The 19,810-nt window shown below is 37.6% G+C and overlaps 1 protein-coding gene and 1 long non-coding RNA gene across 2 annotated transcripts in view; one reads left to right on the top strand and one right to left on the bottom strand.

The window, feature by feature from the left end:
• Window positions 1-3,308, bottom strand: part of LOC132680790 (uncharacterized) — an 80,105-nt gene extending 76,797 nt beyond the window's left edge. Inside the window, exon 1 of the long non-coding RNA XR_009610709.3 lies at window positions 3,170-3,308. This is a non-coding gene — a long non-coding RNA (uncharacterized LOC132680790). The remainder of the gene's footprint in view (window positions 1-3,169) is intronic.
• MRPS30 (mitochondrial ribosomal protein S30) lies at window positions 3,166-10,247 on the top strand. Its single transcript, XM_060634574.3, has 5 exons — window positions 3,166-3,872; window positions 5,457-5,602; window positions 6,338-6,443; window positions 7,712-7,888; window positions 9,880-10,247. Exons 1-5 carry the CDS (start codon window positions 3,287-3,289, stop codon window positions 10,167-10,169), a joined length of 1,305 nt encoding a protein of 434 aa, XP_060490557.1. The 5' UTR covers window positions 3,166-3,286; the 3' UTR covers window positions 10,170-10,247.
• The last annotated feature ends 9,563 nt before the right edge of the window (window positions 10,248-19,810 follow it).

The following is a 19,810-nucleotide window of genomic DNA, read 5'->3' on the forward strand; positions in this document are numbered from 1 at the left end:
CAACCTTACTATGGAAGATATTAATATCCATTTTCTTCCAGGAGAATGTCAATTAAATTTTGTTAGTGTTTATTTATTTTTGAGAGAGAGAGAGAGAGAGACAGAGTGCAAGTGGGGGAGGGCAGAGAGAGAGAGGAAGACATAGAATCTGAAGCAGGCTCCAGGCTCTGAGCTGTCAGCACAGAGTCTGACATGGGGACCGAACCCACAAACCACGAGATCATGACCTGAGCTGAAATTGGACGCCCAAATGACTGAGCCACCCAAGCGCCCCAGAAGAGTCTCAATTATATAAACACATATAAATAAATTCATGTTTCACAAATTCTCCTATTTCCTTCCCCAAATCAACTCACTCTCCAACATCCACCCCAGAAAAATATGAGAGACTAAAGGAAAAATGCATCTCTTGTCCATAGACCTTCTCTTATCTGACTGGGCGACTTTCTCATACCTACATTCGGTTCAGAATCTGTAACCACTCACCTTCTTTACTGCTATTGTTGCTTCTAGCCAGAACCAAAAATATGCCAAATTGTCTTCTAATGGTTTCACTGCTTCCAAATTTGACCCTCCACAATCTTTATTTCCCAATCAGCCATAGTGTTCTAGACTGAGTTGTGGCCTTCTAAAATTCATATGTTTAGGCTGTAACCCCCAATGTGACTGTATTTGGAGGTAGAGCCTTTAGGGAAGTAATTAAGGTTAAACGAGGTCATACAATTAGGACACTAATCTGACAGGCTTCTCTCCTTATGATAAAGGACACCAGCAAGCTTAGTCTCTCTCTGCCATGTGAGGACACTGCAAAGCAGCTGTCCTCAGGCCAGAAGAGAGCTCTCACCAGAGCCCAATCATACTGTTACCCTGATCTCAGACTTGCAGCCTTTAGAACTAGGAGAAAATACATTTTTGTTGTTAAATCACACAAGCTACCTAATACATGGAGTAATTCTTTTAAAACCTAAGACACACGAGGACCTCCCTCTGAGTAGAAATTTCCAATGGCTTCCCACTCCTCCCCGACTATGAAGAGTCTTAATAATCCTAGCAATTGCCTCTGGGAACCTATAAATTCTGGTTCCATTTCTAATACCATTTCCTTCTACTCTCCACATGTGTCATTTCCTTCAGTCTCACTGGCCGCCTTCCTGGTTCTTGAACCCACCAGGTATGTTTCTATCTCAGCGTCCTGCTGGAATCCTCTTTCCCTAGATATTAGCATGAATCACTCCTTCACTTCCTTCAGGCTTTCACTCCAGTGTTTTCTTTTCCATGAGCATTACTCTTGACTACATACTTTAAATTGCAAACCCTCTCCCTGCAGACTGCATTGATGAGCCTTACTTCCCCTGCTCTGTTTTTTTTCCATAACGTTTACTTCCTTTTAACAAATCATATCATTTACTCATTTTTTATATTGTATTGTGTGTTTCCTTCTGTTAGAGTACAAGCTTTTGTCTGTTTGGTTCACTGAGTATCCCAAGCACTTTGTACACTGCCTACCACATAAAATGCATTAAATAATTATTCATTAAATACAACTGACAGGCAGATAACCTGGATTTTAGTCCCGATACTGCCCCTACCATGCTGTATGACTTGCCCTTTATATCTCTTTCTTTGTGTGTAATATAAGAACTTTGGATCATACTGGAAAGAAAGCCTACTTCTTTCCAAATGGTCCTGACTGGATTCTTTCTCACTAGTATGCTCTTTTGTTTATACTTATGTGGTCCTGCCCCAGCCTTCAGTAAGCATGCTCTTTCCTTTCCCAGAGCCTCCCTCCTTGGTTCATAATGTTGACAATCAGCAAATATGGGATAATTAAAATTATTTTGATTCACAAACCAAAAAAGTACAAAAGCAATTTCTGAAAATACTGTTCTTACAGTGTTAATTGGTCTCTAGTTCTGTTTTCTAATCCTAAAATCTATGTTGGAATAGTACGAAACTACCTACAACTGTTGAGCTAGGATTTCTATGATATATTCTCTAAAAATATATTTATGATTTCTTCACACAAAAAAGGGTCACTTTGGGTAATACTGAACATGTTGCTTTTACCTTTTAAATACTGAAAAAAGTTTAAAGATCTTAACTCTCTTATGTCCTCCTTTTGGTATATTAATGTCAAGATATTTGAGAATTCTGCTAGCAACTTCTCACAGAAGATATTATTGTAATGAATTTAAAGTATATGTTTCTAAATGTCAGTTTAATAGACCTGCAACTTCATAGTTAAGTTGTACCATCACTTCTTATGCAAAGGTATATATACATAAGTCACAACTTCCTTTTAGCAACAAAATGTTTGGTTTTCAGTACCCTCAAGAATTATTGCAATAAATGCAAACAAACATGATTCCAGTTCCTAGTTGTAATGGAGAGTGAGTCCATAAACTAGATTGCCTGAAATAAGCTAAACTTTTTAGTGATTTAGGTGACATTTTCAGCTGGTATTTAGTGATGACCTATGACGCACAGGTATTGATTGCTGAGGATTAAAAAAATAAAAGTTCCTTTCTTCAAGGAGCTCACAGATTAGTAGGAATCAACTCATGTTGAAATAATGAGTTTTAACACAAAGCAAAATTTGAACATAACTCCTTAGTGTTTTTTTTATTATTTCCTTCCTTTTTTTTTTGTTTCCAGTTAAAGCCAAGTAAAAGTATATTCCCCGTTTTGAAAAATCAGGGGAATTAAAACAAGCCAATTATCTACATATCAATTAGCATACAGAGACATGGAATTATTTTCTCAAAGGTTAGTAATAGTCATTTATAAGTGCTGCTTGCATCGTTTAAAAAATAACGTATTATCAATAAAACATTTTAGAACAATATTTTTAACAAATTTCAACCCTAAGAACTAAAACAGCACAGAGGTGGATGTGCCACACACAATGCAGACTAGTAAATGTAACTAAGGGCTAGAGGTTACGGTGCAGAACGTTCCTAAATGGTTTCCTGCAGGAGGTTTGTGCCGTGGTGGGAAGAGCAACCTAGGTGGCGGCAATTCCTTCTTAAAAGTCTCGCTCTTCCCAGCCAGGCCTGTGGAAAACCTACGGGCACACAAGTTCTGCCTTCGGTCTACAAACACTGCTGGACACTGGAAACTAAGTTGGAGGAGTGATATGATTGGCTAAGAAATGAATGACGCAACGTACCTCAGGCCCTCTGAGAATCGGCCTCCTTCTCAAATCCCGCTTTCCATTGGTCCTTACGGCAAAGAGGGCAGGGACAGTTGCTGAAATTAACCTCTGGGTCGCAAACCCCGAGCAAAGATGGCGGCGGCCAGGTGTTGCAGGCTAGCCCTCCGCGGGTCGCGGCTGTCATTGCACACTGCGGCCGAGGCCGCTGTCGCGGCTCCAGAAGTGACCGGCGCAGTTGTCGCGGCAACCCCCGTCGCTCGCTACCCGCCGATTGTGGCCTCTCTGACTGCCAAAAGCAAGGCGGCACGGCAGCGGCGAGTGGAGCGGTGGCAGGCGACGGTGCACGCGGCCGAGTCGGTGGACGAGAAGCTGCGAATCCTCACCAAGATGCAGTTCATGAAGTACGTGGTTTATCCGCAGACCTTCGCCCTGAACGCTGACCGCTGGTATCAGGGCTTCACCAAGACAGTGTTCCTGTCGGGACTCCCGCCGCCGCCCGCCGAGCCCGCCGAGCCATCGCCCACCCTGGACCTGGAGGCCCTGCGCGCCGCCGCGTGTGACTGCCTCCTGCAGGAGCATTTCTACCTACGGCGCAAGCGGCGCGCGCCCCTCTACCAGGACCGCGAGGCCATCGCCTCGCCCTTCCTGGATCAGCTGGTGGCGGCCCTCGTGGGCCTGCTCAGCGCACACAACCCTGCTCTGGCCACCGCCGCCCTCGGTGAGCCTTGGGGCCGCCACGTCGGGCGAGGGTGGTGGGGGCTGTTCATGTCTTTCTCTCTGCGTTGTCATTTTTTTTTTTCCTAGTCCTTTCGCGCCTTGCTGGGCGCCACCAGGTTTAATAGTACTGAACTAGCAGTCTGGAGACTGGGTGGGTTCTCGGGCCGCTGCTGCCACCTACTAGCTGCACAACCTTGCACGCCTCCAGTCCTTGGCTCTGCTTTGTGAAGATCCAGCCAAACGGAAGAGCAGTGTTGGTTAGGAAAAGGGCCTCTTAGAGGGGGGACAGACCTGGAGTTGGCTTTTGGCTCTTCCACCAAAACGTCCCGTGACTTTATGTCAATTCACTTCCTCATAGAATTGTGAACATTAAAGGTGATAGGGTGATAGGGATTAAAATACCAGACATTTACTAAGTACTTACTGTGTACCAGGCCCGGTTCCTAATTGTATATGTGCCAACCAATTTAATCCTCACAATAACCGTTTATGGCAGGTAGCATTGTTTTATAAATGGGAGAAAAACAGCCTGAGGTACAAAAAGGTAAAATGAACCTCGTCGAGAGCCTCTAGCTGGTAGATTGGAGTTCAGGATTCAAACCTAGCCATTTTGGGCTCCCAGGAAACAGTCAGCAACTTTTATGAACTGCTTAGTGCAGACTTGAAAAATAATTAATGGATAGTCTTAAAAGTCAGTGTTTCTTACGTCCTCTTTATTTTATATCTACCGCCTAGTAGGTGTCTTAATAAATACCTGTTGGATTAATGTTATTATTGTAAGTGTAGATGTGTGTTCAGCTGAGTTTTGTAGCGTGCGTGCTACTTTACTTCGCTCGCAGTTGGGAAAGAAGTGGTCTTGAGCGAAGCCTCACCGATTTTGACTCCTGATTGTTGGCCTAGGGAAACTTGCTTGACTTTGTCAAGACCCAAATTCCTCTTCTATAAAATGGAGGTGATGACAACCATACATACCTTTGAGAGTTACTGTGAAGATGGAATTAGTAATTTTTTAAATTTAATTTTTATATAAATTTTTTTTTTTAACATTGACTTATTTTTGAGAGAGAGGCAGAGCGTGAGTGGGGGAAGAGCCTAGAGAGAGGGCGACACAATCCCAAGCCAGCTCCAGGCTCTGAGCTGTCAGCAAAGAGCCCCATACGGGGCTGGAACCATGAGCTGAGCTGTGAAATCATGACCTGAAGCGAAGTCCGATGCTTAACCGACTGAGCCACCCAGGCGACCCTTGATTCTTAAGACAGCTCTGACTACTAAAAAAACTTACTTTTTTTCATGAGTGGTATTCCTGTTGGTCTTACTTTCGTTGTTTATTCTTAACTGAGAAACCTCTTTCATTACAGTGTTTAGTGTGTGATGCATCGCACAAGTAGACAATAAGTGTTTGAGCATAAGTCCTGATCATTGAAGTTAAATCATCCTATAAGCCAGACTCTATCTTACATTAGAGTAATTTTTGATATATTTTTCATTTACACAATTATTCTTGAGTTCTGTATTGCTGGTATTTTAATAATAACCAAATTTATCTAAATGACGAGATAAGAAAATTTTGAATATCTCTTGATAGATTGTAAACGCCCAGTTCACTTTTACTGGTTGCGTGATGAAGAAATTATTCCTAGTGGTCATCGGAAAGGTCGAGTTGATGCTCTGCGATACCAAATAAATGATAAACCACACAACCAGATTCGAATGTCCAAACAACTCCCAGAGGTAAGGATTTGTTGCATTATATATCTACTGACATCTGGTGAGGAAATGTTGTAGGCAGCCTAGGTAATGGGCTTAGTAGGATAAAAAGTTTTGGATGGGTCCCTTTTGAGTTTTTTGCAAGTACATCTCATCTGAAATTCTTTTTTAGCTTTTTAACCTGTTATGGAATGTCTAGTCCTTAAAGGTCAAATAATCATAAGATTAAGGCATCAGTTTTCAAGACCATACTTTTTCTTGCTATAAAAACAGAAACAATTGAAAATAGTTTATGATTGTAATTTATAATAGATTACACTGCCTGATCATCAATCAAGGCATTTTTATAATTATAACCTGGTCATTTTATATATTACAGCTCTTTTGGAGAAAATAAGTATATTTTGAATATTGTCTTTGCGTCTGTATCAGAAGTTGGCACATTTTTTTGGTAAAGGTCCAGACAGTAAATATTTTAGGCTTTGGGGGCCATAAGTCTGTGTTGCAACTATTCATCTTAGTTCTTATACTGTAAAAGCAGCTATGGACCATATGTTAATGAATGTGTGTGACTATGTTGCAGTAAAACTTTGTCAAGTAGGTGGCTGGCTGGATTTGGCCCACTTGGTGGTGTTACCAAATCATTTTGTAAAAAAAAAAAAAAAAATCTCATTTTAAGAGTTTTAAATCTATTAGGAATGTGAGTAAAATGTGTACATACTAGTGTTTCTGTGAACTCACTTATGACTTTCCTTTAAGTTTGTGCCGCTGGATTATTCTGTACCTGTCGAAATCCCTGTGATGAATTGTAAGCCAGACAAACTTCCATTATTCAAACGACAATATGAAAATACCATATTTATTGGTAAGTTTCCCTCCTTTTTTTAAATTTTTCTTTTTTTAATGTTTATTTATTTTTGAGAGAGACAGAGACGGAATGAGAGTGGGTTGGGGCAGAGAGAGAGGGAAACACAGAATCTGAAGCAGGCTCCAGGCTCTGAGCTGTCAGCACAGAGCCTGACACGGGGCTTGCACTCACCAGCTGTGAGATCGTGACCTGAGCCAAAGCCGGACACTCAGCCGATTGAGCCACCCAGGCGCCCTGATAAGTTTCCCTTTGGAAATATTGTGCCATCAGTGTGTCCAAAGGATCCCATGCAAATTTACATAATTCTTGACGACCAAGAGGTTTCAGATAGTTTACAAGCAGTATAATCCGTAATCTCAGGTTGTTGCAATATGCATGAAAATTGAGAAGAAAATATTCTTTCAGCTCACCATTTAAAATTTTACTTGTTTCTACTTAATTAGCAGTACTTTAAAAAATAGCTACATGTATTAGGCTTTGTTGATTTATTGTGTAAAAAAAGTAATTTGTATTTTTTCAAAAGTAAACCGGTATAGAATCAGACTTGAGGCAGTGATTGTTTTTTTTTCTTCTTTTTTTTTTTTTTATAAAAGCCTTCTGTTAGTACCACACACTGTGATAACCATTAAGAATATAAAAGTTAATAAGTCCTGATACCTGTCCTTGTGCAGCTTGTACTTTTGCTGTCTTTTTGTCTATTAATTCCTAGTCGATTTGATGGTTTTAAGAAACCAGCTTTATACTAGTCTTCCAGACCTGCTCCCTCTGGGTCATTATGGTCTTAGAGTGAATTATGGGAACTGTTGGTTGAAAAGACTACTACTAAACTCAAGAATATCAGCATTTTATGAAATATTGGCTATTCTTTTCCCTATTTGAAATAAATAATAAACGTTCCCAATTGTGTATTTTGAATAGTGATCACATGATGTGTAGAGGAGAAGGGTGGGTTTGAAGCAAAGACTAACGACGTGTTGCACATGTTCACATGTACATTTCATCTGAAATGTTTTTATTTTGGGGCGCCTGGGTGGCTCAGTCGGTTAAACATCTGACTTCAGCTCAGGTCATGATCTCGCAGTTCTTGAGTTCAAGCCCCGCGTCGGGCTCTGCGTTGACAGCTCGGAGCCTGGAGCCTGCTTCTGATTCTGTGTCTCCCTCTCTCTCTGCTCTTCCCCCTCTCATGCTCTCTCCCTTCTTCAAAAATAAATAAACATTAAAAAAAAATTAAAAAAATAATGAAATGTTTTTATTTTGCTCTTCAGGCTCAAAGACAGCAGATCCATACTGTTATGGTCATACCCAGTTTCATCTGTTACCTGACAAATTAAAAAGGGAAAGGCTTTTGAAACAAAACTGTGCTGATCAGATAGAAGTTGTTTTTAGAGCCAATGCTATCGCAAGCCTTTTTGCTTGGACTGGAGCACAAGCTATGTATCAAGGTAAAACTAATTTTATGCCATTGCCGTTCTTGGAAGATTTCTGTGACATTTTAAGAATTTACTGGTTTAAATTGTTTTCTTTGGGTTAAGATGTAGGTTGAATCTTATCACGTTGAGAACTTTGGCTGCGGTTTTGCAGTTTCAACAAAATACAGTTGTTTTAAAATTCATAATTAAATATTTAACATTTGCAGTTGGCAAGTGGCATTTAGATAGTTATTTTGATCTTTCACTTTGACCAGTTTTGTATGAATGAATTTTATTCTTATGTTCTCAAGCATGTGAATAACTATAACCAACCAAGTCAACTTTGTAGATGATAGCAGCTTTCTGAAGCCGGAAAAGGAAAGTGCTTTGGTGGATTAAATTTCAGATTAAATTACGACTCTCCTATGTAATATCTTTGAGGGCTATATCCAGGATGTGGTGGATTAAGAGGTTGTTTATTCATTCAGTAAATAGTGAATGCATGGTTTTTATGAACCAAGCACCGTTGGCCTTGGAGATAACAGTGTTGAATTGAGGTGGGCAGATCTTGCTGTCCAGGAGCCTATAGTGAGAAGAGTAAAGGATAATAAACGTGTAATACTTTTAGCTAGTGGTAATACTATGGAGGAAAAGTACTACATAAGGGATAGAATGATTTATGGGGTGCAGATGGGATATGGAACAGAATCTGTTTAAATGGAGTAATTCAGGAGAGGTCTCCAAAAAATGACATTTGAACAAAGACCTGACTGTTGAGGAGCTACCTAAGCATAAACTTGGGGGAAAGACACTTTCAGGCAAAAGGAATACGACTAAACGTCTCTGAGGTAGGAACAGAGTTGAAGTATTTAAAGAACAATGAAGAAAGGGAGGGGGAGGATGATGGAGGAAGAGATAGAGGAAGCCAGCAACCATATCACTTAGGACTTTGAGAGCCCAATGTGAAGCATGGGCTTTATTACAAAACCCGAAGTGATAAACTGTAATATGTAACCAACCAGATTAATCCTATATGAGTTCCCAGGAGGAATTTTAATACTGATTCAATTATTTCCAAGCTCACTTTTTTCCATATCTATCTATCTATCTAGATAGATAGATAGATATGTAAATATGTATAATTTATTGTAATTTTTTACTCACACTTGTTGACTTAAATGGAGAGAATGAGAATAGGATTGGACAGAAGCAGAAACAGGAATCTTTCTCAAAGATAGATTAGAGTGGCACTGTTTATGCATTAAAGATAAAGTGCTTCTTTTTTCCTGTAATTAATTACAAAACTAACAATATTATTCATTGGCTATCTTCATTAAGGCTGATAGAAGCTATGTATGAAGAAATAATACTACTGCTTGGCCCTGGCACTAAGTACTAAAACCAGTCAGTCTAGAACAAGAAGCAGCCAGCAAATTTGAGTAGTAAAGGCTTCAAAGGCCTCCTGGAACCTTATGACACAAGATACACAAGACAAAATGACGGCACCTCATAAAACCAAATTTGAAATATGTAAGGGAAGATATAGAATTTGTCTAAGGACATGACTGAAGTCCTTAGAATGTCTGAAGGTATGTTTTTTAGGTTTGGTTGAAATAAAGGGCTGTAATGATTACTGGATGGCAGGTGCTGCTGGTGCTGGGAACATGGGAACGTATTTGAAGTCAGTAATGATGCACGTGGTTAGTACCAGATACAGGGGACATCGGCATAGATCGAGCTTGCTGCTTATTTTAGGTGAAGTGAGTTAAGGTTGAAAGCTGTTGAAGGCCCAAGTTGAGAATGTGTCCTGAGTTTGGAGATGTTAGAAGGGAGGAAATAATTTTTGATGCAGAAATAGAATATAGGATTAGAATGGAGAAGATGAGGAAGACTTCAAGATCTTCAGGAATTTGGTAGATAAAATATCTAGGTTTCAGGTGGTATTTTTGATCCCTCTAATGTGTATATTTGGTTTTGGTAAAATATATTCTATGTGTAAATTTCAGTGTAACTTTTTTCTATAGGATTCTGGAGTGAAGCAGATGTTACTCGACCTTTTGTCTCTCAGGGAGTGATCACAGATGGAAAATACTTTTCCTTTTTCTGCTACCAGTTAAATACTTTGGCACTGACCACACAAGCTGATCAAAATAACCCTCGTAAAAATATATGTTGGGGAACACAAAGTAAGCCTCTTTATGAAACCATCGAAGATAATAATGTGAAAGGTTTTAATGATGATGTCCTACTTCAGATAGTTCACTTTCTACTGAACAGACCAAAAGAAGATAAATCACAGCTGTTGGAAAACTAAGAAGAAATCATTGATTCAGGACTTTGGGAATACTTAAATTTCACTGGAGGAAAAATAAAAAGAATTTGAATGACGAGACCTGTAACTGTCAAGTGCATTATTTTGAGACAAATATTTCATATGTCAACCTGTGATTAGACCTCTCATTCTGCTCAGAGTACACACTGAAAGATTTCATCTGAAATATAGTATGTTGATTTTAAGGTGATTTTATTCATATATGACTAACTGATGAGACTGAGCTGTCTTCAATATGTGGTATTAATTACATGTTATTTTGAAAGTATTTTAAGGGCAGTAACTCAAAAGCTTGAGTATGTAGATGTGTTATAGTTTTCTTTTTTGTTTTTATTTTTTTCATTAATAACATGATAGTTTCAGAGTCCTACTCAAACTGAACAGTATTTTGCAAGGTAGGAAACTGAGGCCCAGGGGAGTTAAGTGAATTTTCCACAATTTCACAGATGGTTAATAATATAGCTGATGAAATATGTGGAATTTAGGTTCTTAGCACTAAGAAGTAATGTTAATATATTTCTGTTCATGTAATTTGCTCCATCCCAAAGATTATGTTTCAAAATCAGTTGTCAGTTGATAAAATTGTTAACCTTGTTGAGAATTAAGATTCATTTGAAACATTTTAGTGAGGAAAAAAGAATTACCTTTGTATAGTCATGCTGCTTTTTATTTTATATAACCTCCTGTTATGAATATTTAAAAAACCCCATTATGTACTGTAGTCATATGAAAATCTCTGTTCCCACCCTCCCTCCCTCCTCCTTTCCTCCCTTCATTCCTTCTTCCTTCCTTCCTTCCTTCTTTCCTTCCTTCCTTCCTTCCCTCCTCCTTTCCTCCCTCTCACCCTCCCTCTCTTGTTATCTTTCTTTCAAGATGGAGACCACAGTTACATTGATAGATTCCTCAGCCAGAAGCCTGGGGATTATTTGCCGCAAATGATTGCTAAACTGAAGGAATAACATTTGAACAATGGCATTCAATTCAGCCAAGAGCTTGCTTTGCAAGGCAGTGTGCTATGTTCCATCTTCAACACATTAGTTCCAGTTTACCCAGAAAGCCATGTAATTACACACCACCATTTGTTTGTTTAAGCAGTTTCCAAACCTTGGAATACTGTTCTCTACCCGGGGTCCTGTCTGTTCAACCTGTCTATTGCATTTCCATTTACCCCTGATGGAAAAATGCAGATGTGTAGAGAGAAGCGACCTTACCAAGCTCCAAGTACAATGACACCTTTCTTAATCTTACCTTTCACTTTCTAACTCTGTACCTTGAGCAATTTGAGTTGCCATCCTTTATTTCTCCAAAACAAAATTATCTTCCAAAGTTTAAGGATTAAATGAGCTAGTGCAAACTAAAGTGCCTTTAAAATCCTATGTAATTAAGATATGTTGGATTCAGTAGAAATGCCGTTGCATTCCCTAAACTGATTATATTTAATTCATGTTTCATTTCCGTCCTTTGAATACTTCTACCTCTGTAGTAGCACCTGTTTCATTCTCTTGTAATGATATTTCTCATGACAAATGGAGAACATAACATACATACATACATACCTATATGTATAGGTCAGGACTTCACATAGCACTTAACTATATTCTAGAGCGTGGACTCGATATTTTACATGCTAGCTCGTTTAATCATCACAAACATTCCATGAGCTAGAAACTATTCCCATTTTGCAGATGAGTTAAGAAGGCACAGGGAGCCTAATAACTTCGATCGTACAACTAGAATATGGCAGGGTTGAAATCTGAGACCTGGTGCTCAGACTCCAGAACCTACTCATCACCACTCTGGTATATATTCTTCGGCAATACACCGTAGACGTCAGTGGTGCAGTTGTATAACAGTGGCATAAATTTAGATAAAGGATAGATTAATTCTGACTAATATGAATCCTGGAAATGTGTGTTAGCACAAGTGGCATTTAAATTGGTTCTTGATAGACGGCATTTTCCAAAAACAGAGGGACAGTGAGTGGATGGAGCTGTGAGTGAAGATGGAAAGCTTCAGGACGTACTTGGGAAATAGGTAGTAGCTTGATTTATGCAAGTTGGATGTGGCCTAAAATCAGTTGGGGAAAACAAAAATTATTTATCAAGAAAAAAAGTCTTAACAGGTCTCAGACTTCTGCATAGCTCTGAACATTAGGAAACAATGCAGCAATGTTACAGACTTCCAGAGGAAAGTCCCAGCAGAAGAAATCTAGGACCAGCCTAGATCTAGATAATGCAGAACAATTGAAAAAATGTCGGAACATCCACGTCACTTACAAAATAAGTTTATGAAAATGTACTGCAATTGATGAGCAAATGATACTAGGGATCAACGAAGGAGAATCGAAATGAATATAATGAGTACACAAGGTCATATCAGACAAAATAAAGCATAAGGCAGAGTTAACAGTATTAATTTCAAACAATTCAAGGCAAAAACAAATTCCAGTATTAAAAGGTCATTATATGTTGCAACTTGTAATCAGTATATGAAATGTTAATGTAAATCTTAAGCTGTAGTAACTAAAAATAAGGAATAATTAGTAAAGCTGACTTAAAATTTGGTAACTTAGAAAAAAAAACAGATTTTTAAAAATGTGATAGAACTTGTATACAAAACCATTGATTAGATTATAGAAAGTCTCAGGAAATTTAAAAGTCAGCATTATATAGGTCATGAACTCTATTCACACCACAATACATCTAAAAGGTATTAATACAGTTTTTAACCAGGAGCATGTAATCATTGGGAGATAAAAGTGTATCCCTAAATAACTATAGAGTTGCTATTAACTTGCCGGGACAGAATATTCAATATATAATCAAACACTCCCAGAGCTATGTCACAATCTAAAAATGAAAGCTGTCTTTCTTCCCTTTCCTTTTTTAGTCAGATATTTTTATATAATCTAGATATTTGTACATTTTCTGTGCTTAACTAATTTCTTTGACCAAGAGAGCATTATATTAATGTAAAAATATAACTCTAACTAGACAACAATGTAGTAAAGTGCATACAAAGCTAGCGGGATAAAGTTATTCTGAACACGTTTACTCTTGGATACATGAAGATGCTGCAGGAAGCAACCACTAACTAAACATAATCCGTCTTCCCTCTGCAGTCGTCAACTGTCTTTGCTTTAATACCCCAAGAAAAATTATATTTATATTAAAACACATGGAGTAGAATGGAAAAAGCCATATATATTTTAAGAGAGAAAACATGAAGTGCAAAGAAATTTTCACTAACCTCAGAACTCTGGAAGAGCTTCAAATCTTTTGCTCCTTATAGTCTTAGGTTTGAGACCTGTTTGCCAATTTACTTAATGGCAAATTTATAATGCTATATGTGTATATCAAATAAGAAAATAGGGGCGCCTGGGGGTTCAGTCGATTAAGCGCCAGGCTTTGGCTCAGATCAGGATCTCACGGTTAGTGGGTTTGAGCCCCATGTCGGGCTCTGTGCTGACAGCCAGGAGCCTGGAACCTGCTTGGGACTTTGTGTCTCCCTTTCTCTCTGGCCGTCCCCTGCTCATGCTCTGTCTCTCTCAAAAACAAAGAAACATTAAAAACAATTTAAAATAAAATCAGCATTTGCCAGAGAGTTAAAAAAAAAAAAAAACTAAGGAAAATTAGAACAACAACAACAAAAACAAACGTAGAAGATGATGCAGAAAAAAAAAACCCACATAAATGCGATAACTGGTTCTATAGTCTCCCAATTTTTAAAAAAATCAGTAAGAAATTTATAAGTTAAATGCACGTATCAGTATAAATGCAGAAATCCCAAATAAAATGCTAACATACCAAATTCAACAATTAAAAGAATCCATCCTAAAAAGGTAGATTTAAAGTAATGGGTTGTTGTTATGATGTTAGGAAATATGCTAATAGAGGACATCAGTAGTTCAAAGGAGAAACATAAGGCTTTTGATAAAATCCTTATCCTTGTTTAAAAAAGGAAAGAAACCTAGGTAAGATACTTTAATGTTAGTCAACATCCTTAAGCTAGTCAACATCCGACCTAGGTTTAATGGTGAAATACAGGTGCTATTCCCACTGAAGTCTGGTAAGACTGCCAGCTTTGACCTTTATGTGTTAATTCAAGTGCTGGAAGCATAGAAGTAAAGTTTGTTGAATGGATAGAAATTAATGAACTTAAGCTAGTTTTTCTAATTTGAGATTTGGTGTATATCCTTATTTGCACTTTTTATATCTCAGCAAAATTTAACATTTTCTGCATGAAAGATTTCTTCATTATGCCTAGATTTTTGTGTAATTGTGAATGAATTTTTTTTCTTTCCAATTGTATGATTTATAACTTTTAAAAATGGCTTTAAGTAGCTAGTATGGATATATATTTTGTAAAAGTCCATTTAATTGGCTCATTAAATGAAGAGTTTTTTTTAGTTGATTCTCATGAGGTGTATAGGTCCAATCTGATTTGGGTTCCTCTAAAACTGCTTATCAGCATGGACGGTTATTAACCTCCAGGTAGCAAAGTCCACTGGACAGTTCTATGACCTTATTTAACTCAGTATATCTGCCTCATCTGACATGGTTGACCACCCCTTCATTCTTCATCTAGTGTTATGTGGGATCCTATTGCCTTCAGTGAGAAATACGCTTGGTTTTCCTCCTTTCTCATTGACCGTTCTTTCAAATTCCCCTTTGCTGTTCTTCCTCGAATCTTAATTCGAGGCATATTGGTATGCCTCCATGTTCTGTCTAGGCTCCATCTTTTCTTTGTCCACACTCTTTCCCTTTCCACCTTATCAGGTCTCATGGATTTAAATATATTTATAAACACTTTCAAAATTACAGTTTGAGTTCAAGTTTATATTGCGTATCTGAACTGTGTGCATCACCATTGTAACTGAACAGGTGTGAGTAATTAAGAGTGTTGGTGATTTTTTTTTCTCATTTGTAAATTTTTTAAATTCCCAGAAAATACATATGATTTTTAGAATCAGAAAAAAATAATTTCATTTTAATTGAAACTAGTCATCTTTCTTAAATGGACTCTAATACGGAACAACAATTCTCTGTCAAATTCCACTCACTCATAAACAACTTCACTGTGAAATTGTATTTGAAAAAGCTTTTTAAAATTATATTAGTTATTTAAGAAAATGTTTATTCAACAAGATTCACATAAATTTCATCACACGAGTATTCTAACTTATTTTAAGTTGTTGGCCCCTGGACACTGAAAACTTAGATACTAGACATGAAGGTCTTAGATTTTTTCATGAGATATTTTAATAGCCAAGTTAATTACTATGCATTCTGCATTTTATATCAAATTCTAGCCCATTTTAGATGATGTTTAAGTTACATATGAGATAAGGTTAATTCACATAAAATGTTAGGCACAATAATTTTTGAAATTTACTCGTTTACTATTACAGAAATTGGAAAAATGTCTTTGGATAGAGGCAGGAGAAAGTATGAGGAGCAAACTAAATGAGCATAAACTTTCTAGTGAATATTGAGAAAAGAAAAAAACAAAAAACGGGGCCGCAGGTGCACAACATTGATACTGACCAATATTTAATTGGAGTAGGTTGAATTTGTCATAGAAAGGTCTTCTTAGTTGTCCAGAGTTTGGTATGGAAAGCTTTATAAAACCAACAATAGCATTTTAAAAAACCCAAACCAGGGAAGAAGAAGTAATTCCACAAAGAATGAGAATGTATAGATAATTTTATCCCAAATATATAGAGATGACTACTGTCTTGGAGTAATAAGTGCATTGTAGACTAAAATTTGGCCATAGGTACTATCAAAATAAGCCTATCTCTGCAGAAATGTAGCTTACAGGACTGGATAACTTTGAGTATTCTCATAATTAGCCTGCTTTAAATAATGCTTCTCTAAGTCATTCTTTTTAGTACAATTTAACCTCCTTTCTCAATCACATTTCTGTTTGTTCTTTTCCTGTGTAAAACAAAACAAAACAAAACAAAACAAAACAAAACAAAACCTGAATTCTGTCCCAGATCTTGATTGCATTTTGTGTTCATTGTCATCTTACAGAATTCTGCATGACACTTTGTAAAATTGTAAATAGCATTTGACACTTCAAATTGGCTTCTGAAACTTGTATGATAGTTTGTATGTAAGTCTGAGGTTTAACGTATAGGTTGTAATTCTGACTTTCTGTATTAAAAAAAATCTTTTTAGGGGCGCCTGGGTGGCTCAGTCGGTTAAGCATCCGACTTCGGCTCAGGTCATGATCTCACGGTCCGTGAGTTCGAGCCCCGCGTGGGGCTCTGTGCTGACAGCTCGGAGCCTGGAGCCTGCTTCAGATTCTGTGTCTCCCTCTCTCTGACCCTCCCCCGTTCATGCTCTGTCTTTCTCTGTCTCGAAAATAAACGTTAAAAAAAATTAAAAAAAATTGTTTTTAATGTCTTATTTATTTTTAAGAGAGCATAAGCAGGAGAGGGGCAGTGAGTGGGGACAGAGGTCCAAAGTGGGTTCTGCACTGACAGCAGCAAGCCTGATGTGGGGCTCCAACTCAGGGTTTGTGAGATCATGACGAGAGTGGAATTGGGCCACTCAACCAACTGAACCACCTAGGTGCCCCTGGTTTTCTGCATTTTTAAAAGAAGGTTATGGTTGTAATTTGATTTGTTTCTAAAACTGTGTAAAAGTACTGCCATTGGATTTAAAATACAATATTCTCTAGAAATGAATTAAATTTATGGAATCCCAAGTTGATAAATGCAAATGCGATCTCATTAGTTTGTTGGTGGTGGTGGTGGTGGTGGTGGTGGTGGGTTTTTTTGTCTTTTTAGTTTTGGGATAAACTAAACGAAGCTTTATGTTAGTGTTGGCTTGGTGACATATATACTTGATCAGCAAAAACCAATACATCAGTCAGTTTAGAAAATTTTTGAATTAGATAACTGTATAAATGATTATAAACTTGATGCTTTAATATTTTGATTCAATGTATATACCCTTAGAATACTTTTATGATAATTGTGTGTGATATAAAGACATGTGCAAATGTAGCATCTTTTAGGTGTGATGTGTATATACAAAATGAGGATCATGATACTCATTTTTGCTATGGACTTATGGCTTTTTTCATATTGTAAAAATATTTCATAATGCAGCAATATGTACCCCAAATAGCTTTATAAATGAACTAGCTGTATTTTTTAATTATTATTTTAATTCCAGGTTTGAAACGAAAAACTGTCCTGATTTTAGGAAAATGAAAGCTTGCATGATACTTAGCCGCTTGGGAAGTATTTCTTTGGATCGTTAGTCCATATAAAACTTTGCTTTTACTTGCAAAGTAACAATATGTATGTTACAAGCACTTTATTAAGATCTTGTGAAATCTTTCAAGAAGAGTTTTCTCTCAATCATTAATAGTACTGATAAAGAAGGTAGGTAGGATTTAAAGCTGAAGTGGCATCAGGGATAATTTAGCTTAGCAGCTGAGCCTTGTTTATGCTATTTATCTTTATGCTACACCGTGTGGGTTTTTTGTTTTAATTGTCAACAATAAAAGAGAGAGGGGTTTTAAACATCCAGGTTTCATATTCTTTTGAAAAATGTTACGATATGGTGACTCCCGGTTTACATTCTACTCGGGGTCAACATACATTCTGCATGTTAACAACAGATAGGAGCTTGAAATTATCTGCTCTATGCTCCTTTAGAGGGGACATACTCTCTCCAGTGGCACAATCCCCCCACTCCTTCTTTCCTTCACTTGGCCGCCATCATCAGGCATACCTCATTACTTCCTGTTCGATGTTTTGTCCCTGAACATTAAGTTTATGACCCCTGCAGTCCAGATTGCAAATAAGAACTTGTATTATTGGCAAAACTCAACCTTTGCAATTACATTTTGGGCTTTAGAAATTTCAGTCTTTTAACAACAAACATGAAAGTAATGATAAATTCGGAGGAATTCAATTTCACTTGAGATAATGAAACAAAACCTGGCCTTTGAGTTGGAGGATGCTATATACAGTTACTTGGCAAAATATATAAACTTCTGTTCCCTTTCTGTTCTGCTAAATGAATGGCAAAGTGAATCCAGATTTGTTTTGTTTGACAGTTATAACAAGGTTGGGAGAATTTTTGTCCATTTTCATAGAACCAAAATTGGTAACCAAAGAATATTCGGACACTACAACGAGTAGTTTCCTTTTCTAGCTTAAATTGGGTTGTCTCTAGCATTGACCTCCCCTGTTGTAGAATAGTTAGGAAGTTCTTACAGAGTCCAGCACTTATCAGACTAGAGAAGGTGCCCAAATGGCAGCTCAAACACAGATTGGCTAGAAAGATGTAAGGCAACCCAACAAAACAAAACAAAACAAAACAAAACAAAACAAAACAAAACAAAAAACCCAAGGGGCCTGGGTGGCTCAATTAGGCATCCCACTCGGCTTAAGTCATGAGCTCTGGGTTCTTTGAGTTGGAGCCCCGCATCGGGCTCAGTGCTGGCAGCTCAGAGCCTGCAGACTACTTTGTATTCAGTGTCTTCCTCTCTCTTTGCCCCTCCCCTACTTGCACTCTGTCTCTCTAAAAAACAAATAAACATTAAAAATATAAAAATAAATAAAAATTAAAAAAAAAAAAAACAGAACTTCAGCTTCTGCTTCCAGAAATGGTGGACTAGATTATTCCGATCTTTCTGCTATAATATCCAACTAACTGTAACACCCTCTGGAGGCGTTAGAGAGCTAACAAGGTAGTGAATAATTGTCAGGCTGATATCTGGAAGAAAATGGAAATCCAAAGAGATGAGTCTGGTATTGAGACTGCTTTTGCTCTGGAAGGGAAGATTTGTTAACTAAGAATAGGAAGCTGAGAGGAGGATTAACATTTTAATAACTTTCTGAGACCAGAAGGACAAAAGTTAGGGTGTAGGACCTCTAAGTTTGAGACTCTGGTAGGATTCTTTGGTGTGAGACCTAAAGATCCACATCCCAGCAGTAAGAGTGAGCCAGAAGCTAACCATTCGTATAGAATATGGTTTACAATTGAGTCATCTAGACAGCTCAGAAAAATTGGAACTTTTGAAAGCAGATTGCTATGAAATGTGGTATCTAATGTCCCTAGGAATCTGAAAGATGCAAATCTGGAGAAAGAACATTTTCCTAGGCCTCAAATTATTTCTACAAATAATTTTTCAAATACAGTTTTTCCATATAATAACTGGGCACAGGGGGAGAAAGACAACAGGAATGAAAACTCGCAGAAACAGTAGACAATAGAAACAGATCCAAAGTGGCACCAAATATTTGGATTGTGAGATAGACTTTAAAATTCACATGGCTACTGTGTTCAAGGAGATAGAAGATTAAAATTTCAGTAGAGAACTGGAAATTATAAAAAATATTACTGAAGACTTGCAAGAGTCATATTTCAGAACTAAAAATAAAGTAAATAAAATTAAGAACTAAAAACATTGTATTAGTTATCCAATCTGCATAATTAACTGCAGACTTAACTTCTTAAAACTACACACGTTTATTGTTTTACAGTTTCTGTGGGTGAGGAGTCCAGGCATGGCCTGTGTCGGCTTCAGAGTCTCTCAGAAGCCACAATCAGGTATTGGTATTGGCCAATAAGGTATTGGCCAGGGGGAGGGTC

This window comes from Panthera onca, chromosome A1 (assembly GCF_046562875.1).
Source record: "Panthera onca isolate mPanOnc1 chromosome A1, mPanOnc1 haplotype 2, whole genome shotgun sequence".
NCBI classification, from domain to species: domain Eukaryota; kingdom Metazoa; phylum Chordata; class Mammalia; order Carnivora; family Felidae; genus Panthera; species Panthera onca.

Bases quoted from the DNA above. Each gene is read 5' to 3' on its own strand.
- MRPS30 (XM_060634574.3), top strand. From the start codon at position 3,287: ATGGCGGCGGCCAGGTGTTGCAGGCTAGCCCTCCGCGGGTCGCGGCTG. The intron at 3,873-5,456 runs GTGAGCCTTGGG...ATCTCTTGATAG, and splicing joins TCTGGCCACCGCCGCCCTCG to ATTGTAAACGCCCAGTTCAC. The intron at 5,603-6,337 runs GTAAGGATTTGT...CTTTCCTTTAAG, and splicing joins TGTCCAAACAACTCCCAGAG to TTTGTGCCGCTGGATTATTC.